This window comes from Oenanthe melanoleuca, chromosome 1 (genome assembly GCF_029582105.1).
Source record: "Oenanthe melanoleuca isolate GR-GAL-2019-014 chromosome 1, OMel1.0, whole genome shotgun sequence".
Taxonomy (NCBI): Eukaryota; Metazoa; Chordata; class Aves; order Passeriformes; family Muscicapidae; genus Oenanthe; species Oenanthe melanoleuca.
The window spans coordinates 5,702,537-5,727,006 of NC_079333.1; the positions used below are offsets into that span (position 1 = coordinate 5,702,537).

The 24,470-nt window shown below is 40.6% G+C and overlaps 1 protein-coding gene across 1 annotated transcript; it reads left to right on the plus strand.

The window, feature by feature from the left end:
• Nucleotides 1-11,967: 11,967 nt before the first annotated feature.
• On the plus strand, nt 11,968-23,990 carry LOC130250821 (cell surface glycoprotein CD200 receptor 1-B-like). The gene is made up of 7 exons (XM_056486919.1): nt 11,968-12,424; nt 14,563-14,644; nt 15,355-15,663; nt 16,510-16,758; nt 17,780-17,875; nt 18,619-18,656; nt 19,879-23,990. Exons 2-7 carry the CDS (start codon nt 14,584-14,586, stop codon nt 19,993-19,995), a joined length of 870 nt encoding a protein of 289 aa, XP_056342894.1. The 5' UTR covers nt 11,968-12,424; nt 14,563-14,583; the 3' UTR covers nt 19,996-23,990.
• Nucleotides 23,991-24,470: the final 480 nt, after the last annotated feature.

Sequence of the window (24,470 nt, forward strand, 5' to 3'; positions counted from 1 at the left end):
ACTGTTGCCTGACTTAACTATTGGACATTTTTTTAAAAGCTTACTGTGTCCTTTTGAAAAAGAGAATGATAGAGTATGAACCCTCCTCTTAATAAAAGGAAAAAGTACCTAGTGCACATTCTAAGTGCATTTATATTAAGTAAGGTAATTGAAACTGAAGGATTTTGTCATTGTCTTAAACTCCCCAAGGGTTACTTTAGTGAGTGGCAATAATCTGTTATTTTAGTTTGAGGGCTTGATCACTTGACAGTGTTACTCTGTTGTTCCACTGTAATACTGTGAAGTTATGTATTTCATTAATTTAACTAACAGTGCAGTGTTGATTTCTCAAGGTTCGCATACTTATTTGATTGACATAATTAATTTTGTTATATTGATTTAAAAAAGAGGTGCATCTTTTCACTAGTTGGTATCCTGTTTTAATTAAATATAAAACTCTTGGGTTTTTATGTTAATTTTTAAATTTTTTAACTTTATTTTTCTATCTTGATGTAGGAAAGTAAAATCGACAGCTCATTTGTCATTTCTAGAAGCCAGTGTATAAGAGAGGTAATAATGAAGTGGTACTGTAGAAAAGCAAACCCAGAGAACTAAGAACTGAGAGCTAAGTCTGAAACTGAAGTAAAGCAGGAGGGTAAAAAAGGTGCCTTTTGTCATCACTGAGTTGTTTGGCAATGGGTATTTCCCATGATGATACATTTTTTAAAAACAAATTAGGAGAAAAATATCAGGATTTCAATAGCTGAATTTTATCACTGTTTAATCTTTTGTTTTAATATAAACACACAGAAGTTAAACCATCCTTTTTGTTTTTTCTCCTCTTTCAATAGGGGGTAGGTTCCAAAGCAGAACATATCTAGGATAGAGGAGGACAGTGGAGAGCACATTGTCTGAGCATCTAATCTGTGTTTTCCCTTGTCCTGATTGCCTTGCAATCCTGTAATGAAATTTGTTAACTGTTGTATTGCATCTGATGGATTTACCAAAGCTGGACTGTCTGAGGAGGCCTTGCTTGCCTTAAAATAAATGGCACATATTTGGATTTACTCAAGAGAAACTTTGCTATTTTGCTGTTTGCTTTTTTTTGTGTGTGTGTGGTTGAAATAGGAGATTTTTTTCCTCTTTTAAGTTCTAAGCACATTGTCTTCCTGTGTTACTCAGCTCCCTGTTGAGAATGTTGAGGATTTTCTCAGATAAAGAGGTTGTTCACTACCCTGTTCCTGAGGGGAAAGCCTCAGAGACATGTCCAGTGCTGTTTGCTGGGAATATGAATCCAGAGGTTTCTCTGGGGAGGCTGAGGAACTGGGATTGCACTGCCTTGACAGACCCTGTGCTGAATGGACTTCTAAGTCCACTGCTGGCTCTGCAGGAGAAGGGATTGCTTTGGGATTGGCATGAGAAAGAGAAAGTGGAAGGAGAAGAGAATAAACCATCTTTCTTTGCTCTCAGAGTTGTGCATGCTTTGTGAATGGCTGCTGCTTGTGTCTGAGATCTCATGCCACACCTTTCATGTCTTCTTAAGGAAGTTTGGATCAGCTCTGGAAGTGAATGCTTTCCTGCACAGAGGGTTTACATCTTTGATAAGCATGTCTGGGACACTGAACTACTAATTTTTGTTAGTAGTAAGGGTTTGATTGCTTCAATGACTTGCAGAGGCTGTGAGCTGGCAGGTCCATTATTCCCCATCCATGAACCACTGGGCTCTGTGCAGCTCTGGAGCTGTCAAAATGAACTTGTGCCTGTTTCCTGCAGACTGAAATTGAAGTGTCTTCTAAGGGTCTGAAAGGCACTGGGCCATCAGGGAAGTCTAAGCCAAGCTGGCCTTAGATAAAGCCAACAAAATCTCCTGGTCCTGGGCAGCTGACCCAAAACTGAGTTTGACACCACAGAGTGCAATGTGGATCCTTTTAGAACACCAACTGAGAGCTGAAAGATAAGTAAAAAATACATATAGTAGTTAAAATAACACAGAAACCAACCAAACATTTAACTTCTTGCAAGTCCAGCATACATAGGAATTTCTATGCAGTATAGAAAAGTGCAGATAAATGTTTATTTGTAATTTTCAATCCCATTTGCTGTCCTCTCCTGCCAACCAGAAGATCAGGGCATACCCAAAATAACTGATTTAACTCACACAAACACAAATCTTATGAGGACCTGGCAATGTGGAACAACCAGAAATCCTTCCATGGCTAAAGTGAGAGGGGAAAAAACATCAATCCCAAGCAAACAAACACTTTATTTTGATTTTTAGTTTCCTATTGAATCACCAAACCTCTCAAGCCACCTACCCATTTAGAAAATAGAGGCCAAGCAAAAACCAAAACTCTTGTTTTCTCCTTTCCAGCAGTGCACCAAGTTCTACTTGCTGGTCTGGCATCTTTCTAAAAGACAGCTTTGTTCATATAGGATGTATTTTGAAGTAAAGAAAGAAACTCTCCTGCCTCTTAATGCTAGTCTGAAACAGGAGGACATTGTAGAAAGCATTATTCTTTTTTCTTTCAGAATTTCTCTATTTTTTTCCTGATGCTCACATCAGAATTCTCCTACTTGAAGTACAAATTACAGTAATAAGAATTGATTTTTCTTTTTTCATCATTGAAAAAGAGATGCCAGTACCATATTGTTCTGTATATTCATATTGTCAGGCTCTTACCTGTGCCAACCAAATAATTTGATACAGGTGCCCTCTTGAGGAGGAGAAACAATTATAAAGGAATTTTGCTTTTGGCATTTTTTCAGTCCAGTTTAGGAGTTACTTGGTGTGGCCAGGAGGTGCTGCCTGGTTCTGGGAAAGAAAGAGCATCTATTGCAATAAGCTTCTGTTGAAGCATGATGTATTTCAGTCTTTTCTTTTCTCTGTACTCAGTTTTGCCCAGAGAGCTGGAGGAGAAACCTGATCCCAAAAGAGAATTATTTTGAGCCAATCAGTATTTTTAGATGATCTTTCAATGGAACAGCTCAATATTTGATAAAAGGGAAAACCTTGAAATTGAAGAAATAAAAACAAACAGCCCTCCCAAATATCCCTCTCCCCTGATGCTTTCACTTGTGTGATTTTTGAAGAGAGGATGCTTTCCTCATCTTCCATTTTTATAAAAACAGCAAAGCTTATAGAGAATATTCTGTTTGGCATAAGGCCTTTGCTGCAAGATCTATATTAGGAAATAGATTTTCTGTTCTCTCATGTGGAGGAAGAAGTATTGTTTTCATTGTGTTGCCTGTTATCCTGGGTGCTCTGTGCACATCTGAAGCACAGGACAGCCCCTCCTTTTACAGTGCATAAAGAAGTGGGGAGGAATGGAGAGGGATTGGCCTGACACAAAGCTCAGCTCAGTTTGAGTCTGCACTCACCCACCACAGAACACAGCATGCTGGAAATCATTTATGCATCTACCACAAAATACCTGGAAGAAGGAAAGAACCTGAACTGAAATTGCTTTATCAGGCACCAGCAGAATCACAAATAGAGGCTCAGCAGCATGAAAGAACCAATAAGGAAAAGGAGACTTGGAAAGGGGATGGAAAGCTTGCACCCCTCACAAAATGCAGACTCCATGGCAGAAGTCACTGAAAACTTCTAAAAATATAGGAAGTCAACCTGTCAGTGTCTGCTATCAGTGCAAAGCCAAAATAAAGAATATTTTCCTAACTGCTGTGGGCCACCTCAGTATGGTGAGTATATTTATAAGCTTTGTGTGCCCAGGGCTTGCTTGTAGAGGGAGTTGGGAGGTGCCACGATGGTGTCTCAGCAGAAATTTCTGCATGATAAAAACCATGTTCATGAAGATGTATCCTCCCCTCCTAGGGTGTGAAACTGAAACTGATTGCTGCCACGCTGTGGCATGTGCAATACATTTCATACTCCTGTCTCCTCATCTGTGCATGCCAAATGCAAGGCTGACACGTGAAAAATGTCAGGGGTTTGTTTCAGATTGGCTGTGGATTCCTCTGAGCTAATGGAAATACCTTCCCATGGGATTTCTACTCTGAGCACTGTTAGCAGAGCTGAAAGGATCTGGGTGAAAAAAGCAGTGTGGGGAAATGTGTGTTAGTCTCAGGTTAGGTGCAGGTCTACACCAGCTCAGGTAGCATCTGTTCTGGGGTCATAGCCACAGCTGCATTCACAGGCAGCAAAGTTATTTGATCCAGATCATAGTCCTTTCAGGCTGTTCACTAGCTTTGTTAAAACATAAGAATTTATATATTCACCTTTCTCCTTCTTAAAGTTTTCTCCAAAATACTTTGTCTGAAAAGAAAATAAGAATTGCAGCTTCAGTCACCTTTTCGGCACCAATTTTTAGTAAGGAAAAATGCAATTCTGCAGACTTTTGTTTGCATGTTTGTTGTTGTTACATCAGGTGTGGCATTGCCAATTCCACAGGGAGTGCAGGGGTTTACCAGGAACAGAGCAAAGCTCTGAGGGCAGATTCTGGGCTGGAAAAGATATGGGCTGTGGTCATGATATCCTGGATAATTGTGTATGTCAAAGGTAAGATGATATATACTTTTTTTTTTTCCCCTGAAAATAAGATGTATGATTGATTTTATAAAATCACAAGCCTCCTGGGCAGATTTCTGGCATTGTCTATATATTTATTGACACCTTTTCCCCATTCTTTTTCCTGTTGTACTTTCTGGGACCTGCTTCCCATTCAGGGAGGTTTTGTCCTATCTCTACTGCTCTCTGTGCAAAGAAGGATTTACTGTGTTGTTCTCTCTTCTGAAATATCTTCTGGCTCATTTCTAGTCCATTCTCTGTGCTCTTCAGCTTGCTCTGGGAAAGCTGAGAACACTCTCACAGTGGGATGAATTCAAGGTGGGGAATGCACAGGAAGCAGGAATGAAGTTAGTGTCAAACTCACCCTTGTGTAAACAGAAACAAAAAAAAGTTGTGATGCTTTACCCAACTCTGTGATATTTTGAAAGCTTATTTTGTCTACAGCCTTTAACACTGCTGTGTCCCTCTTCCTCCTTTCCAAGTACTGATGTAAATTTGCCTTTTGTGAAGGGACTTCTCTCTTAGGCCTTAAAATTTGGTACCGAAGGACAAGGGGAAGATGGTTACACCTGCATCTGTTTCTGTGGTGGCTGAGGCTTCTCTGGTGAGCACTGCTGATCTCTGACATGTTTTTCATACTTGGACGTGTGTGTAACATTTGAGTGTCAGAGCAGACACACAGACCAAGTGAAAATTTATCTCCTTGTCACTTTGCAAAGGGATCTGATTGTTTATCAGCTCTGAAGGGCTGCAATGGCTGCTGCTGTGGGAGCCTTTCAATCACAGGCAGCCTGATTTTGGATTCCTGTTGAAATAAATGTCACATCTGACAGAACCAGCTGCTTTAAGGGCACCCATAGCAAGCAGCATGGATGTCTTGCTAGGTGGGGAAGGGGATGTGGTGAGACTCAGGGAGAGCACTGTATGATGCTCTGTTTTGGGCTCCAATGAGCCAAAAACTGCTCATATTAAAACTGCAGGTATTTTTAGCACCATTCTTCAGCAGGCAGTGTGCTGTACAACTGCACAGCAGCAGGATGCTTCTCCTGTAGTTGGTGTAGCTATGTTTCCACCTCCTGGCAACTATGAGGAATAGCTGTGGAGAGACTAAGGAGATTTTTTTTGTTGTTGTTTTTGCAAGGCACTAGAAGATGAAGTAGGAATTTTAAACAGGCAGTTCTCTTGAGCTCAAGGGGATTTTTAACTCCTTGGCATTCAGTATTCTATGCTGTGTATAAACACAGAAGCTGTTCCAAATATATCCTGCTTTGCAACAACTGTGAACATGAATCCTTGAGGTGCAGGGCTGTAAAACCAAGGTGCTTGCAGCAGGTCTGTGAGTAGTAAGACACCAGAGAGACACTTTACACTGAGGGAGGGAGCATCAGTGTATATCCATGGTAACTGGCAGCACGAACACACCCAGTGAAATTCCAGCTCCAACACCTGTGCATTCTGTCTGACAGGCACAACAGCTTTTATAGAGGCAGGTACTGCTAGGGAAGACACATCATCAAGACTAGGAATTCTGTGATGTGAGTAGCCATGAGTAATAAGAAAATGCAATTTTTTTTTTTTTTTGTCACAAATGACTGTTTTAGGTGGGTCAAAGAATCAAGCAAAGGAATTGACAAAAGCAGGTTTAATATTGAAGTGGAAGAGTGACAAAATGCTTTGGCAAGGCTCTGCTGCTTGCTAGATGGTTAAAGCACAGAGAAAAATCATGCTGAAATGTAAAACCAATCAATCTACAAATAAAATCAGCCACAAATGATCTGTACTGATGCTGGGGAAGGAAAAAGGGTAAAGATGGGAAAAGATAAGGACAGAAAGGAATAAAGGAAGGCCCTCCCAATGTTCAGAGAGGTCTGCCTTGCCAAACTTAGGCTTGGATTTAGCCAAAAGCTTAGGCCTAAACTCAGATTGTTATTATTATTTGGACAAGAAAAATAAGTTTCCAAAGCTATTTGTTAAAAACCAAAAGCTTGTTAGGCAGCACTAGTTCCTGTGAACAGAGTGTTTATGATAGGAGAAGCTCAGCCCAGATGCAGTTAATCAAGGCCAAGGCCTAATGAGCATTTTTAAATCATAGTGCACCCCAAGGACAGTGGGGGAGGCATTCTGTGAGTGTCCTTCAGTAGTAAGAAAAAACTTATTTTCCCAAACAGAAATCTCTTGCACAAGTCAGTGTGACCTCTCCTTGTCCTTGACAATGGTAGAGCCAGAGCTTGGTTTTCTTTCAGGGCCTGTTCAGAAATCAATTTTTTGTCCCATGCCAGGGCAGTGTTTCCTGTTTCACAGGAAAAAATGGAAGTTCTTTATCCATCTCAGACCTGCCCAATCTAAACAAGCAAAATAAAACTTTGAGTAGATTGTGCAATACATGTTTCTAGAGCCTATAAAGAAATATAGATTGTTAGTCCAAAGCTTCCAGATCAAAATGTTGTTTTCAGTGAAAATGGATTTTCAAGCTAACTGTCCAGGCATGCATTCAGTCAGGATCCCTCACCCCATTTATGCCTGGAAAGGCTGACCCAGAACAGAGACTAGGCAGAGCAAAAGAAATAAAGCAGGAATTTATTGAAAGGATTCACCTTGGGCAGTGCAAGAGCCTGGCCAGGGCTACACCCAAATCAAATCCAAGATGGATCCCAGTCACGAGCTCTTACACTTTTATAAATTTTGGTTCATCCACATATTGGGGTTAATTGTCCAACCACAGCCCCAGGCTGTGAATTCTCAGCTCCCTGGCTTGCCCCCTTCCCTTCTCTGTTTATACCTTTTGGGTACCAGTTGTCCTTGGTTCTCCAGCTGGGAAGGGATTGTTTTGTCACTACCCTGTGAAGAGAACTTACCAACACCTAATATGAAGTTTCAGAGTTACACACCGAGCAGCAGATAATCTGAAAAATGTAAAAGCTAAAACCCAAGCTTCCTCATGCCCTTGTTAACTGCATTAAAAACTCCCTTGCAGAAGTTTTGCAGCACATGTACAATAACCCTGTTGGAGTAGAGATGATGGACTCACTGAATCTGGACTTTGAGTGAGGTTGTTTTCTTCATTGTTCAGTTGCAGGTACTCCCCATGCAGCTGTCTACAGGTCTTCTTTTACAGGAGGAATTACCTTCTTTGGGTTTCTTGGAAGCCTGTATAGCTCAGAGTTGCCTCTAGTTGATCCCTTTGGATGCATTTTTAAAATCATTTTGCCAGAGACTCTATCATTACAAAAGCCATAAACTAGCTCTGACAACAAACCACGTGGAAACAATGTGCAAAACTCGAGTGATGGGGACTTTGCAAACAAGCCAATTAACTTTTCCTGCTGTGTCAGAGGTTGTGAGTGCAGCAGCTCCAAGTGTGTGCATAAAATGGTACCTCTATATAATGATTTTTTAAAAAAATTCATGTATGTAGTGTTACATATAGATGTGGCCAGAGCACAGACACTTTTAGCAAATGTTCTTTCATGTATTTTAAGTGAGCTCTTAGCTGTGCTCAGACACAGCCATATGTGTATCCTGTGTATGTACAGAGCCTATACAGGCTGAGGGCAGGGGTGACACAAAAGCTGTGGTCTGTGGCATGAATGCATTCAGCAAAGTCCCTGTGGTGGGGAGCTAGAGGCTTCTGAGTCTCTGGCACTTCTGCATTGTGTGCTAGTTGACTTTTCTTTTTGTTTTCCCTCTCATTTGTGTGGTAGTGCTGCACCTCAGCCTTTCACACAGCTCCTTTGGACATTGAATCAGGAGTCAATGATGATGTTTCCCCCAGCCTGGAGAAGCTCTGCCACCTCATCCTCAGGAGCTTCCCCTCTGGCCTGTACTTTAAGCCACTCTAGGAAGAGGAGAAAATTAAGATTATTTATCAGCAATGGCCACAGTCACACGGCAGCATTAACATTTGTGAGTGATGACCTGAATTTATACTGTGGTTTTCATGTGCAGACTACTGGTTTACAAAACAGAGGAGGAAGTTTGCTTAGCAGAAACCTGAATAAGGACATGTTGTAGGACTCCTCCCAGCAACTCCACTCTCCTGCATCATCCTGCCTTAAATGGAGCTTAAAATCTGCCAGAGGTGCTGCTAACCAGAAAAGAAATGAGGTGAGAAATTTCACTGGAAGCCACCAGGGAGAATTTTTCTAGACCTATGACACAGAGCTGTAGGTGCTAACTGGCTCCTGAGAAAGGGAGTCTATGACAGCAAAGAAACCTACAGGGTGAGGAAGGAAAAAGGACAAACATCCCCTTTGTTGTATTATGCTGCACCAAGAGAGTGTAGGCAGTGATAAATGGCATCCTGACCCTGGTGACATGACTTTACTTGGCAGTTGAGAGGTGGGATGTGTGGCTTTTTTCCAATAGAGATGTGGTTTTCTATTTTAGGTACATTTTGTTATACAACCAGTTTCTTCCACTTGTAAAAAAAAAAATCCCAGAAAGAGAGAAAACTATTCCTCCTTTGCCATACAATGGCAGTATGTATTTCATGTTTGTAAGTGTTAATCTAAATGCTCTGTAAGCACAGGGGACAGTTTTTTACCTTCCTTAAATACATAAATAAGTAAAATACATATCTTCTTCTATGTGATGACTCCAATGAGGGCAGAGAATGCAGCTCCTTGAGGCTGGAGAAGCTGCCTCCCAGCTGATGGGGGCTTCTTGCAGGATCTTCACAGCTGTCCATGGAATGAGGAAACTGTAAATTTCAGAGAAAATTATGTTCCCTGAAGTGTGAAGGAGAAGGAGCAGTGAAGATCTGAAGGAGAGAAGCTGGGTAAGTGCTGTGTCTCAATCCCTGCTTAGCACTGCCTAAACCATGGTTAGTGATGCTACAGGCAAGACTGACAGGTGAGGAAGGACTACCTGGGGTTTAATTTCTGCTATACATCAGGTCTTCTGCTATTTTTGTTCTTTTTAAAGGAGGAGTTACTTGAGGTTTGTAGCTTCTTTATGTGTAGTTGTGGTGCAATTCCATCATGTTTGGCTGTGGAGGTTGAGGCCAGTACCTCTGACTGAAAGATGGGGAGGAAACTTTCATCTGGGGGACCTGAGATACATTGTGATGCTTACCAGAGTGTTTTAGGAGTTCAGCAGCAAGCTATAAACCAACTCCTCTCTGTTCATCTTTGAATGGAAGAATATACATCACTTGTATGGAAGACTTTGTCTCTGGTTATCCACAGCCCTGAAAGCAGTAATTGCACTTGTGGGTTGCTAATTCCCAGTTTTTTTCCCTGGGAAATCAGAGCAAAAAGCAGTAGGCCCACAAGGGGCAGGAGTTAAAGCAGCTAAGATCATGAACATATGTGTGGTAGATGTGTCTGCTGCAATATTGGGATTGAGTGACAAGCTCCTGAGGTTAATGGCCTACAAGTGATGAGGGAATTCTCAAGGACCAGGAGTAGAAGTGGCTGAGCATGGCCCTGCTGGCCCAGTGCAATCAGCTACAGTTAATAAAGAAATACATTTTCTTGATCTCTGCAAATTGTGATAGAATTGCCTCTGGATATTTGAACATGGAAGTGTCAGGTTTTACAGCCTTCATTATCAGCAGGGCTTTCCCCCATCTGTTTGCTGACATTGGTGAGAGCCACAGATGGTTTATACCTGGGAAAGTCAAGGTGTTAGGTACAAGAACTGGGGCTTTTTTTCCATCTAAAATGGAAAATATAAAGAAAATGTCTTCTCTCTTTCTGAGGAAGAGAATGAGCTACCAGGGTGGTGTTGTTCTCATTCATCCTTTGCTCCTGCTGCCTTTCCTCAACACTGGGTTACTCTCTGAGGGGACTGGCTGCAAGGCAGCTACAGATGTGAGGAATATGCCTTGGCTTGTGCAAGAACTTCATGGGACTAAGCTGTTTTCCAGATGAGCTAGTGATAAAAAGGTAAATATATCTGAGAAGAGGGGAGATGCTCAACTGCTTTCTGGAATTACAGCTACTATATATAATAAACTTCTTTCCCCTGGGGAAAAATCCACACTTGGTAATGTTGGTATTACTCTAAATATTGGTATATTGATGAATTCAATAGATAGCACAAATCTCTGCCTTGCTGTGGAGGAAATTTCAAACCTATTTACCTTTAGGTATATTTACCTAAACACTGTAATTTGACATTTATTTTGTATAACTAGCTTGTGATTGCTTTGAGAACTTGTTCTATTAGTCTAATTCTCTCTATCAGAAAGCCATCCACCCTCTATTTCCCATTTTGCAAAAAAATATTTGTGGTTTGGAGCTGAATGAAACTAGCTCAAAAACTGGATGGATTAAATTTCAAATCATCTTTGGCTTCAACTGATGCCAGCAACTGTGAGACAAACAGGGAGTCTGAGAAGAAAATGCACTGTGGAGGTTCTGATCCATCAGTCCCTGACTGTGCAACAGTCTTCTGCTGTGCCAGTACAGGAATTCAGGAATCCATTTTCAAGTCTAGGATATCTTTCAGAGAATAAAAACACCAGGAGGCTCTAAAGGCAAAGCAAAGGTCCATGACCCAGCAGCACTGTCAGGACCCAGCTGCAGATGCAAAGAACAGAGAAAGAACACAGCCTCTCCTCTCCCCAGAGCTTTTCAGTTTCAACTTTGGGAATATCTACCTGCTGCCCCTTTTGATATGTTTTGTCTTCCACCCAGGGCATTCAAAGTCTATATTTTGTTTCTTCATTTTCAGTGGAGGCACTTGAGGAATTCCCAGCAGAGGACCATTGCAAGAGAGAAATGGGAGCAGAAGAGGCTGACCTGAGGATGTTGAAAATACAGCATAACCACCATCTCTCACTTCAGAAAAGCTGCAGGCTTCTGAGTTGGGTGCTGTGTGGTCTTGTTGATGAGGAAGAAACATCAAATACTGCATAGAAGATGCTGGTGCTGCTCTGACTGCCAAAAGTGTGGGTTTGGATTTTAAATAATGTAGCCTCCATTTGCAGAGCAGTTACCTTATCCTTATAAGAGGAAGCAAGAGAGTTGATATGGATGTGTGCCACTGCTTCCCCTTTTTGCCAGCCCTTCCTTGCCTAAAGATACCTCTTACACAGAACAGATTTCTAATGCAGGGTCTTGTGTACCCTTTAAAATGTGCTTTCACTTCAAAACAGAGCCATATTTTGCTGAGTTAAACACAGGAATGGCTCTGTGCCACACTGCATATCCTTTAAAAAGTTGGTGGTGACAACCGATGCACTGATGGATACCTGACCTTTTCCTCCTTCAGGTTGTGTTAGAAAATATTTAAATCATGTTGAACTTTGCATGTATTTGCCTGATTTTAAGTTGGTGCTTTGCATAGCTCAAGGCTTGCGACTGCTGTGTGATGTGTAACAACAGACAGCTAAGGTTGCAACTAGATCATTGTGTCACAAAGCTGCTTGTTTCTCTCAATTTAACTCTGCCACATCCTCTTCAGGGCAGTGTACTTCCACCAGTGGGTTTTTTGAGTCATTGGGAGGAGGGGGTGGAGGCTTTATCTGTCTGTGAAAAAATCAGCTGCATGTCAAGTCTCAGAACCAACAACGAAAAGAAACTGAAGGATCATACAGCTGAACACAGGGGCTGCCTGGGATGGAATCTCCTAAACTGAGATAGTTCCACTGCAGTTCTATTTGGGCCCTTCTTGGGGACAGAGAGGGAGGGGAGCTCCAGGTGCATCCCTGCAGTTCCCTGGTGTGCAGGATCAGCCACCAGGACTGGGATCCCCGTTGGGACCATGTGCTGAAGTCTCCCTGCTCACCCAGAAGGAGAATCAGAGCCCCAGAGCAGCTGGAGCTGCTGCTGCTTCCCTCCCAGGCTCCTCTTGAGCAGGATAACTGAGTGAATCTCCCCAGCTCAGCGCTCCTTGGGATGAATCTGAGCAGCAGCAATGCCATTCCCCAGCTGGAGGAGTGACACATGTGCCAGCCGCCGCCACCGAGGCTGAGTAAAAATTTTTATTTATTTTAATGCAGCTATTGAGGCACTTTAATTCCATCAAAGGCAATAACACAAGTATGAGTTTGTTGCTTTTAAATGGGTTTGCTTCATCTCTCCTTTTTGGATTTTGAGAGTTCCTTCTCGCTCAGAGACGCAACTGTTCAAGGGTTGTGAGTTTTAAAAATTGCAGATTAAATTCTGTGTTTTATGCATTAATATTTAAACAGAGTCATATATTCTCTTCTTTCTGTATGGTCCCATTTTAAAATCATTAATGCCTGTTCTTTTGAGCAAATAAACCCCATATATGAGATTGTTATGCATTAAAAAAAAAAATAGATACTTCTCTGGGATAAGTTCCAATATGATAATATTCTATTATGAATATTTATGGACCCATCAAAATTGGTGAATGCTGAATTTGTTGGTAGAAGTTGTGGAAGTTTTGCTGTTTTTTCTTTTACTTTCCTTTTCAAAGAGATGGAGAAATCCTTTGCAAATTGGGTCAAGTTCAGTACGTACTGGTCAAAATGTATTTTTTTTTTTTGTTAAAAAAATGTCAGCCTTTAAAGTTTCAAACTTTTTTGATTGAAAGCAATTTTTGCATGCGTAATTGGAAAGAAAAAAAAAATCCCAAAACTTCTGACAACACTGAATAAAATGAAACAAGACTAAATATTTCCTTTCTGGCAAAGATTTTATGTGAATGAAAATGAAATTTGAGATGTTTTTAATGTAAGAGTTGCTTTGCTTTTTGCACATTAGTAACAGAATATCCATCAATGTGATTTTATTGGCATTTTTACCAGGTTGTCATGAAAGCTTTTCATCCAGATGCATCACATTTCTTTGTTAGAGTTGTGAGCAAAACAATTCTTTCAGGAAAACAATTCTATTGAGGGTGGCAAGGTGCTGGCACAGGCTGCCCAGAAAAGTTGTGGATGCTCCATCCCTGGAAGTGTTCAGGGTCAGGTTGGATGGAGCTCTGAGCAGCACTGGTGGAAGTGTCCATGGCAGGGGGTTGGAACTGGAAGGTCTTTAAGGTTCCTTCCAACCCAAACCATTCTGTGAGTCAGTGACTTGAATATCACTTGTATCACACTGGGTTAAGGAAAACACCAGCTCTTGCATTTGGCTCGTGACTGTGGCAACGTTTGTTCTTCCTGTGCCACACGTGTGGCAGTGCTGTGGCTTCTCTCCTCTACACCAAGATCCTCACGTGGTTTGTTTCACATTTAAAATGAAATCTTTAATGCTGCATAATTGAAGCCTCTTACTTTCATGGCATTTGGTACCAGATGAGGATTCAGGTCACTGGGTGCAGAGTGAACACTTTCCTTCTCCTCCCAGCACATGCTTGGAAACTTGGTTGTGTTTGGGTAAGGGTGTGAGCAGTTTGTGATCCAAACAACCCACAAGGAAAGTCCTGTTACTACAAATATGATATTTTTGAATCAGCCATTGCACAGAGATGTTTGCTTGTCTACTGCATCTTGGGTTTTGACTTGGGAATATAAACATCATGTCAGTATTTCCCTTGGGATGGAAGCACAGATTTCCAATCATCTCTAGCTGTGGGTGCCTGATTCAGAAAGTAAATTATTAAAGAGGTAGAAATGGCAGCATTTGTAAGACATGGTTTGTTTAAAAGTTTACACAGTTGTAGAATAGCAGCAGTTACTAGATGCCTCTTTAGTTCACCCTGCCTATGAAAGCAAGAAACAAACTCATATGGTTTTGCTCCCTTGCAATAGGAAGGTTGCTCTTTTTGTTCTGCCCCAAAAGAGAAGTTACTCTTCAAGAAATTAAAAACATGCAAAGGCTAGGAATAATTTATTTGCCAAATAGTTGATGAAGTCTAGATCCTGAATAGTACCAGAGATCCAGGAATTTCGAAAACTGTAAATAGTAGCTTGTTTTGGTTTGTTTGGTATTTTTTAAAGTCTTTTCTTCTTAAATTTTTTTTTCTTTTCAACTCTGTTTTTGCCTTACTTTCTTCAGTATAAGAATGACAGTTGGCATGGGGTCTTGTTTAGAGCTCCTGCTTTCAAAGGAAATAGAGGTTTTACTGCATGTTCTCTCTGAAGGGGATGAGCACAACAATTTGTGACTGCGTGCGATTTTCTTTGCCTTCATTTTCTGCAGTGCTGGTTCCTTCTGCTAAAGATGGCTCAGAAATGGGCAGTTCTGGCTGTGCTTCTTTTCTTGCCAATCAATCTGGTTGAAGGTAAGTGAGAAAGATCCAAAACTACATGTAGCACTGTTTGGTACTCTGTATTTCCAACTTCATTATACAGCAGAGCAAATTTTGCCTGCTGTTTAGTGGGAGTGGAAAGAGTAATGTCACCTCAGCTGGTAAAATAATCGAGTGCCTTGCTGAGTGGCGCAGAATAAATTTGATAGGAATCCAAAACTGGTCATCTAAACACACATCTGTTCAGCTGGGACAATGGCAGGAGAGCTATGATTTCTGGAATAAAAGAGATCCACATATGTTTCTTACTAAACTGTGCTCCAAGTGGTGTTGGTTTCAATGTGCCACAGGTGTGTGTTCCACAGCTATCCCGGGTTTTACTGGCACTTGAAGCAAGGCATCTAATTTAGTAACACAATATATTTTTTTAAAAGTAGTTTCCTGTCCCTTAGGAGTCAATTTTGCCCACCCCATTAATTTTTCAAAGCCTGTCTTAAAGTGATAGAAATAAAGGTGGAGGACTTGCAGCTCATCAGCATCACTGTCCACAGCAGAAAGGCACCATCTCCACTGCAGGAGAAACTTCAGGAAGTTGGATCTGGAAGCTGAATACTAATATGTGCCTCAAAGCTGCTGGTACAGTCAGGAAGTATATTTTTAAGGGTGATGGAGCCAAGAGTTTCCTGTGCTTTTACAACAACTGTAGCGTCTTTTTAATGTCTTTTTTTTTTAATCTTACGTAGCCCTCAACAGGCTGAGTGTAGAGGCTGGCCATGAAGCTGTGCTGAGTTGCTCCAACATCTCCAAGGTGCATTTTCTGCTGGTGACATGGAAGAGGAATTGCAGCAGTTGCTGCCTGTTGTCCTACAGAAGTGATCAGAACAAGACAAGCAGGCAGAACTGCAGTGAGAGGATCATGTGGGAATATTCACCTGATGGTGACCCTGTGCTTCGTATTTACCCTGTGAACCTCAAGGATGAGGGAAATTACACCTGTGAAACTGTCAACAGTGAAGGGACTTTTCATTTTTTCTCTTCTCTGACTGTGATAGGTAAGGCTGCATCACTAAAGTAAAAATTAAATTATTTATTTGCAACATAGGTAGGAGTAAAAGAATATTAGGAAGCATAGTGAATACGTCAAATCACCTTCCTCATGTAGTCAGGTTTCCATAAAATAAAAAAAACCAACAAACCAAACACAGGAAGACTTTGTGTTTTGGCTATATTAGTTAAATCATCTCAATATAACTAAAATTTATAAGAAATAGATTTTCAAGTCTATGATTGCTCTTACTAATTTTAGTCACTTGAATTTTTTGGTTTTTTTGGTTGGATTTTTTTATTAGTTTGTTTTGGTTTTGTTGTTCCCTGCAGAATCTTGCCTTTCTGATAAAGACATAGTGTTGTGCAAGCCTTTCCCTGCTTTGCTAAATGCAGAATATGAGTTTTTTGACTTTAAGCAGAACAGTTTTGTCCAATTCTTCTTCTATTTCCCTGCTATCAGATTTTTGATTCTACATATTGAATTTCCTAAATATTGTACCTGAAGCTTCAGCAACCTGCTTTTCAGCAGTCAAGCTGCAAATCTTTACTTAATCCATCCCTCTCTGTCATCCCATCTCCTGTCATACCTTTTGGAAAAGAGGAGGAAGCAGTACTTTAGATGCAGCCAGATAGTTTTTGAGGTGTCTACCTTGGACTTTTTGATGTATTGTTTTTCTTAAAAATGTACTAATATTTCAAATTATTTTAAAACCTCACTAATTGGTTATACAGTCTAAAAAATACCACCTGTTTGTCAGTTTTTCAGTTGGTGATTTTACACTAAAAATTAAGTAGAAATATAAAATATGAATAGAAATAATGGTTGTGGCTTTTAAAAATTTCTTCTGCAGTCCCTCCTACGGTGACTCTGACCCATGACAAGAGCAGGGTGGCTGTCTGTCAGGCATCTGCAGGAAAGCCAGCTGCTGACATCTCCTGGATCCCTGCAAGCAATCACAGCTCTGAGGAAGAATTCCATCACCCCAATGGAACAGTCACCAGAGTGAGCTATTTTGGCTGGACCAGCAGCTCATTTCCCTCTGTCACCTGCCTGGTGACTCACCCAGCCGTGAACCAGACTCTGGTGATGGACCTGAGATGTAAATAATGTTATTTTGTGATTGCTTTTAATCATGCTTTGGGCTCCTCTCTGCTGTTCTGTGCAGCTGTTCCCACTAAATGCCAGGGCCCTGGAACTGGGTTAACGTGGTTGTAGGGTGAAATCTTAGTGCATGTTGAGAAAGAAATTGATAATTTTGAAACCAAATGCTTTGTGGAACTGCATGGAGAAGCTCTCAGTGTGTTTTTCTTTCAATTCCTGTTCTGCTTTACAAGAATTCCTTATTCTGCTTTCAGTGGGTTCACCTTGGCTGGCTGCATCGTGCCCTCCAAGCTGCCCTATTGCTCCCCCCTCTTCAACAAGACATGGAGAAAAAGGCAATGGACAGCTTGTGGGTCAAGGTGAAGACAGGGAGAGATCATTCACCAGTTTCTGTTACAGGCAAAAGAGACTTGAGAGAAAGTAATTTCTTGCCAGTCCAATCAGAGTAGGATAGTGAGAAATGAGAGAGAATCTAAAAGGACCTTCCCTACAATATTTTGTCCATCTTTTCCACAGTAGTGAGATCTGGAGAAGATTTCCTTGGAATATGTCTGTCTGTAACACTTGCAAGTGTTCCAAAGGTAGTAAAGGTTAAAATTCAGCTTCTCCTCTGGCTGTGGTGGTCCTATTGGAAATCTATTGCAGTAGGATTTCTATGAACAGCTAAACAAATGCTCATATCCCCAAAATATCTCAGTAAAGGCATGAAGAACAGGAATCAGTGTAGACCAGTCATTAATAACAACATTTGCAGGGATGGCTGCTCAGTTTTGTTGTTCAGAGCTAACAATACTTGAAGAAAAGTCAGATGAGTTGAAAATGAAAATGTGTTTGTACACACAAATGACTGGGGGTGTGAGGCAGCTTCTTACAGCTGGTTGGCATGCAGACAACTCATCTGTTCCTCTGTTTGGAAGCAGAGGATTTGCTTTTTCCTCCAGTTAAGGTAGGCAGTTATGTCACAAATTCATGGACACTGACATCTAGCTCTGTAACTTGTTCTCTTTTCTCATTCTCAGACACTTCCCATAGGCTTCTCTACATCCTGATAGGAGCAGCTGCAGGTGTCAGTGCTGTCACTGGTGTCACTTTATGCTTGATTTTCAGGTGCAGAGGTGAGTCCTTTGATGAACCTAAAATACATTACATTTCCTTAGCTGGCTATGTGCAGGTACAAGGACATGCACTTTACTGCTGAGACTGAGGTGGGAGGCAAGGGTTGAGGAGAATGTTCATACATGCACTGTCCTTTTGGAGAAGTCCTAATAAAATAAGGCGTGGCAATTTAAAATAAATCTGGGGTTTGGAAAGAGCCACAGGTATTGTGGTATTAATGCATTACAGACATGTCAGAGATTCATTCAGGATGAAAAGTGTTCTTTCTGAGAATAGGGCAGGCTTTGAGTTTTTAGAATTATTTTGTTTGTTATTATTTTGTTCATTACTGAACACAAATTACCTGTTTCCATGAGCAGTGAAAAGTTTTCCCTTGAGCAAGTGTAAGAATAGGCCAAATGTACATACTTTGATATCTTTCAGATAATTGTGCATTAGGCATATTAGATAGCTGATTTCTTTCATTTCTCATGCTAAATGCAAAACACAGCTACTATAAAAAAAAAGAACTCTACCCTATCAGAAACCAGAACACCTAGCATGACCAAAATTTTCAGTGAAGGGAAAATAAAACAAGAGTCCATTAAAGAGCAGGATGTAAAAAAATAAGAACTTAACATGTACTTAACTGTATTTTGAGGAAAGTCTTTCAAGAGCTGGGGGCAGCTAGAGGAGAACCCCAGATATAACAGTTGTGTACTCTGCACCATCAAACTCTAACTGCCTGAAATTCTCCTTTCAGCTTGCTGGTTATGCAAATGGACACGGCAGAGCATGACAGTAAGTGAGCTGTGTGTGTGCTTGGCAGGTTTTGGTGTATTCTTCACTAAAACTTTTAATTTCTTTGCAATGTATCTCCTCTGACAAACCTCCCATTTAACTCTGTGAGCACTTGGAGGAGGGAATGAGGGCACACAATCTGTGAGAATGTCTGTTGTTTGGATGGCCCTATCTTTGTGTATAATCAGAGTATTTAAGCAATTGTTTAAGCACTGGATAGAGAGTGGAGTAGTGCATTTCTTGTATATAAGTTACATTTACAATGCTGAATTTTAACTCTCCCAAAACTTAATATTTTCATACTCCTGCTTCACAGAGTAGTCTTTACTGAGATGTTTTATTTAAGAATGTGTATTCTTAATGGCAGAAGCCTGCCTGATAAAGATTGGATGGAACCAGACATGCCTTTTACAAAGAGGGAAAAAGGTCCACTCTGTTTAGCTGTATTGGAGACAAACATAGCTATGAAACTTCTATTTTTTACATGGCAGTTCATATATTTGGAAGTCAGCAGTGATAAATCTGCCACCACAACTTTTACTTACTCTGTAGTTCCAGTGTGTTGTGATATATATTTAACAAAATGAAAATGTGCTGCTTTTCCTCAGGGCTTCTGCCTCTCGTAATGCACATGGAAAGACCAATTATTTCCTATTTTGGTTTCTGCTCATGAATTAATTAATGTTGTGTGCCTTGTTTGTTGCAAACAAGTCAGAGTGCTCTGAAGTTAGAATGTTGTATTTCCTGATGTGCTCTTGTGTGGCATTCAGGACAATTTCACTGATGAGAGGGGGAGTTGCAGAGATCAAAGGCTTCCAATGACTTTAGCTGCCTAAATTGGATTGTTTGTGGCCTGTCTGTTTTGTTTTTGTTTTGTTTTGGTTTTTTGTTCTCAGAGAAGCTAGAGTTGCTCATTTTCATCTATTTTGCTGTAGATACCAGCACTTCAAAATTTGTTTTCAATCATATTAAGAAAAAAATTTCAAATGCTGTCCTGTTGAGGCTTTATGAAGGTTTTTCTTGCATCTGCCTGCCAGGTCATGTTTCATCCTCTGTGTTCTGCCCTTTTCCTCAGAGAAATCACTTCACATTTCTTTAGCAACAGTAATGTTACATACCAGGTTACTTCTGCTCTTGCTTTTTGTTTGGGATTTGCAGGAATGATCGTCCCATGAAATTCTACAATGCAATACAACAGTACATGTTTTTCTTCCTGTTGCAGATTAGAACCTACCAGTGCCCACCTTCACGTGTGAGAAGAGAAGCAGTCCAACCTCCTCAATTTCCAGAGAAAATCTATGAGAATTACAGCCCAAGATCTGTTTACATGTGCTTATAACAGTGTAGGCACAAGTAGCCAGCTCAGCTACCAATGATGCTCAGCTACTTGAACTTGTATTTCAACTCTGAAGCCTCAGAACTAACCCACAAAAGCCTTTGTCTTTCCTGACCTGACAGTGGTGGGGCACAAAGGACCATTTAGTAAGTTTTTTTTCTCTAAATATCAGTACAGCTCTAGAAAAAGTTGGAACTTTTAAAGATTGAATTAGGGAAATACCTTAATTTTGTTTGAAAGTGACTCTGATGTATGTGTTGCCTTTCCTCAGAAAAATAATGGACATATTTCTATGCCAGAGTAAAAGACTGCTGGTGTAAAGACAGCACTTTTCTTTCCATTTTGGCAACTGAATTCTCTTTAAAGTTGTGTGTTGGAAACTGGAAAGTGGCATGAGTGACCTCAAAACACAGAAGGTCAAAGCAATACATCTAGCAGAAATGCAAAACCAGGAGAGTTTTAGGAGTTTTTTTGTTGTTTTATTTTCTGGGTAGATGGTTGCACATGACAGATGATGATCTAGTATTTGACATCTTTATTTTTTAATTTTTAACATATTTATTTTTCAATTAATCCTCTGTTTGCATTGATAATTGATGGAAAATAAAACCAATTTGATATTATACTGGATATGGAAATGAGAAATATCATGGACAATTTTTGGACACTCTTTAAGTAAAGGTTGAAAGTATTTTGTAGCTCTAGTGAAATCTGCAGCAGTGCCTTAGTCCAAGGTGCTGTTGAGGGTCACTTGTGACTTGAAGCTTCTGAAATAGAGGGAAGATCTCTTGTTGCTTAAGGAACTGCCCAGTCAGGTCTAAACTTGGATTTCTGGGCTGGTGTTTCTTAGTGTGGTGAGCGTGGATTGTTTTTATGGACAGCTACAGCAATCTGTGCCTTTGTTAGAAGATGAATCACTGCAGCCAGACCAAAGGATGACAGGGCTGTTAAAATCAAGAGAGGTAGGCTGTGGAGCAGTCTGCTTCTGGGAATCACAGTGCATGTGTGCTGTGATGATTAGGGTGTAATGTGGGACCTTTTCTTAATTCCTTTGCAACAAGTGAAATGTTGAAGGGTGAGATCTAATGGAGACAGAAAAGACAGAACCTAGACAGGGAGATATGGTATGTGTGGGGGAAAATTCTCTGAAGCTATCTGTGATAATTTGTCCTGGCTGAAAATTATGGTTTTCACACTCAAAACTTTTATTTTCACTTTTAATTTGTGTTTGGTGGAATTGGTCCAGTCACCTAAAATGTGTCAGCACTTCATTAATGTAGAAATTCTGAGCAGACTTGGTACTGAAACAAGGTTCTCTGGCAATGACATGGACTATCCCAGAATAAAATTGGATCTTATGCTTTTTAGACTTGTTGTGTATGATTAATAAAAGTATCAGGCCAAAGAGAATTAATGTGGTTGTAAGAAAGGCTGGGACATCAATAAAGCTTCTATAGGTCCTTTCACTGTTGGCTGTGATGAAGGGCAGGGTTTTGTCAAATGTGGAACTCCTGCTGTGGGCTATGGTGGCTTCTCTCTGCCTGCCATGACCAGAGCTGTGTGTGCCCTGCTCCTTGGGCTGATGAACTGATCTGTTGAATATTTGAGAATCAGAAATAAGTCACTTAAATATTTTCTGTCATGCTGCTTTTGTATGGAATAGGCTTGTTGCAACTGAAAGAATAACGCAAATTGTGCATTTGGTGTCTCAAAAATAAACAACTTGAATTTTTTTATTGAGTATATTTATCATGATCCTCTCCCCCTTTAATTTTAAGTACACTTTTGGTGACCCTATACTCTTTTTATTTGCACTGAAATGTAATTTAATCAAGGCAGGTATTTTAGACTGACAAAATGTGTAGGAAAATGCTGACTGTTTGTTGAATAATCATTGTGAGAGAGCTACTAAAAAGTGATGGAAATTGGAGTGAACTATTTGCACATTGTGACAAGAAAAAAAAATATTTAAAAGCCTGGGAGCATGACACTGCTGTTTCAGATTGACTGTTAGTCAAATGCACAGTTGACTGAATGTCACTTGAGCTTTTTAGCACCAGATGTGATTATAGATGAAAATGCTCCTGTTTATTGTGTGGATTTTCACTCACATTGTTCATAGGACACTCTTTGTTATAATGATGATGTCTGCTTTCTGATTAATCTATGAACAATTTGTCTTCTGGAAATAGCAGGTGTTGTGATGCCTCTTTCTCTTCATTGAATATGGAAAAAAATGGTGACAAAGCGTTATGTTTAGAGCCTCATAAACTGGAATGTGACTTGAGATTATGAGCAATATTTGTTTAAAATAACAAATTTCAACACCAGCATTGAAATGAAAGTAAACAAATTTCCTACAGACTCTGGAAATGAAGCAGATGTCCAAAGGGTATTTGCCAGTTCAGTGAAAAGCTCAGGGTTCCTAAATTTGAAGTTGCAGCTATAAATTTTATCTAACCTTCCTGGCATCAATTTGTCACAGCTTTTCTTCTCTGATGAGAAAATAATGCTTTCCTTGCTTCTCCTCGAGCAACTGTAACACCTGTGATGTCTTTGTGACCTGGTCTTTCTGACTTTGTAGTCTTTGCTGTTAATGATAAGTTGTCAGCTCCTTGATTTTGTGTCTACAATCTGTACACGCCTGTCATGGGCTGGAGGCAGTGAAGAACTCAGGAATTAACCAAGTGGGACTTATTTTACATTTCCTATGACTTCTCTGCCATGCCATAGTTTGTACTTTTGCTCTTAATGGTGCTTCTTTAAGCAAGTACCTACTTTTCTCTTCTTTCCCAATCTTTTCATGCACTAGTTTTCTCAGTTTATTGATTTTTATGTTCTCTAAGAATTTTATTGTCTAGTTTTATTTCTTTCTCTTTTTGGCATCAAATCCAATTTTATTCTTCGTCCTTTTGTTGCCTTTTGTATGTGTGCAAGAAGAGGTTTCAAATAGTAACTTGTTTTGGAATTTTTTAGTGCTTTTCACTGAACTTCTCCATAGAGACATACTTACTCCAGGTCTCCATCACTTTTTAATTTTTTCCCCCAATGCATAATACGAAATTAATTACTCTTGATGAGAAACATCTTCTGTTCTCAGATTTCTGTGAATCTAAGCTCACTTACCAAATCCAAATGTATAAACATGCAGCATTTTGTTTGTTCTTGGCTGACATCTGTCCTACAGAATCATAGAATTGTTAAGGTTGGAAATAACTTCTGAGATCATCAAGTCCAACCATTAACACAGCACCATCGTGGTCACAACTAAACTGTGTTCCTGTATGACACATTTACATGTTTTTGAACACATCCAGGGATGGTGATTTCACCACTTCCCTGGGCAGCTTGTTACAATGCCTGCCAGCTTCTCAGTGAAGAAGCTTTTCTGAATATTTAATATACTCTGCAGCACCTGTGAGAAAAGTGTGAGAGGAACAGCCCTGCAGACACCAAGGTCAGTGGAGAAGGAGGGCAGGAGGTGCTCCAGGTGCCAAAGCTGAGATTCCCTGCAGCCCATGGTGAGGCAGCTGTGCCCCAGCAGCCCAGGGGGTCCATGGAAGAGCAGATTTCCACCTGCAGCTCATGAGGATCCCATCCTGGAAGACACTTCTGGCAGGAGCTGTGACCCTGGAGAGGGATTTGTGCAGCAGCAGGTTTTCTGGCAGAAACCACCCTGGAGCAGTCTGCTCCTGAAGGACTGCATCCCATGGAAAGGACCCATGCTGGAGCAGTTCATGCAGAACTTCACCAGGAGTTCCTGAAGGACTCTGTCCCATGGGAAGGACCTTGCTGGAACAGAGGAACTGTGTGAAGGAGTGGTGGAGGTGAAGAGGTCTGAACTGACCCCCATTCCCCACTCCTCTGAATTGCTGGGGAATATGAGGTAAATCTGTGAACAAGAGGGAGTGAGAGCAAAGGTGGTTTCAATTTTGTTTTTTATTTGTCATTATCCTATGCTGTTATTAATTGCTAATAAATGAAATTAACTTCTCTAAGTCAAGTCTGCTTTGCCCATGGCACTAACCAGTGATGTCCCTGTTCTTATCTTGACCCATGAACTTTTCCATCATATTTTTTCCCCCTGTTGTGCTGAGGAGGTAGAGTGACAGAGTGTCTGGCTGGGCACTGTCAGGTGGTAGCCAGCCAAGGTCAATGCACTAGGCCAGGCTTAGTCACCAGCAGGGCTATAATAAGAAAGAAGATGCTGTAAACATCAGATTCTACATTATTAAGGCATTTTTATGCCGACGGTCCCTCTCTAGGTCTTCTGACTTTAATCTCATCACTGTGTACTGAGCTCTGAAAATTTCATTTCCACTCATTCTATTCTCTCAGCTGTCAATAAGTACTGCTGAGCAAACAAGGCTAAGTGCTTTTGGGATTGATTTTTGTCTCAGTTCTGCCACAGTCCAACAGTGTTTATACTGTCATTTCATAATGTTCCTATCTAGCTGTGCTTGTATTTTAGATTTCCA

What these genes read in the sequence shown, in the direction of transcription:
- LOC130250821 (XM_056486919.1), top strand. Translation starts at nt 14,584, where the DNA reads ATGGCTCAGAAATGGGCAGTTCTGGCTGTGCTTCTTTTCTTGCCAATC. An exon ending in GCCAATCAATCTGGTTGAAG is followed by an intron (nt 14,645 to 15,354) that starts GTAAGTGAGAAA and finishes AATCTTACGTAG; the next exon opens with CCCTCAACAGGCTGAGTGTA. An exon ending in CTTGATTTTCAGGTGCAGAG is followed by an intron (nt 17,876 to 18,618) that starts GTGAGTCCTTTG and finishes TTCTCCTTTCAG; the next exon opens with CTTGCTGGTTATGCAAATGG.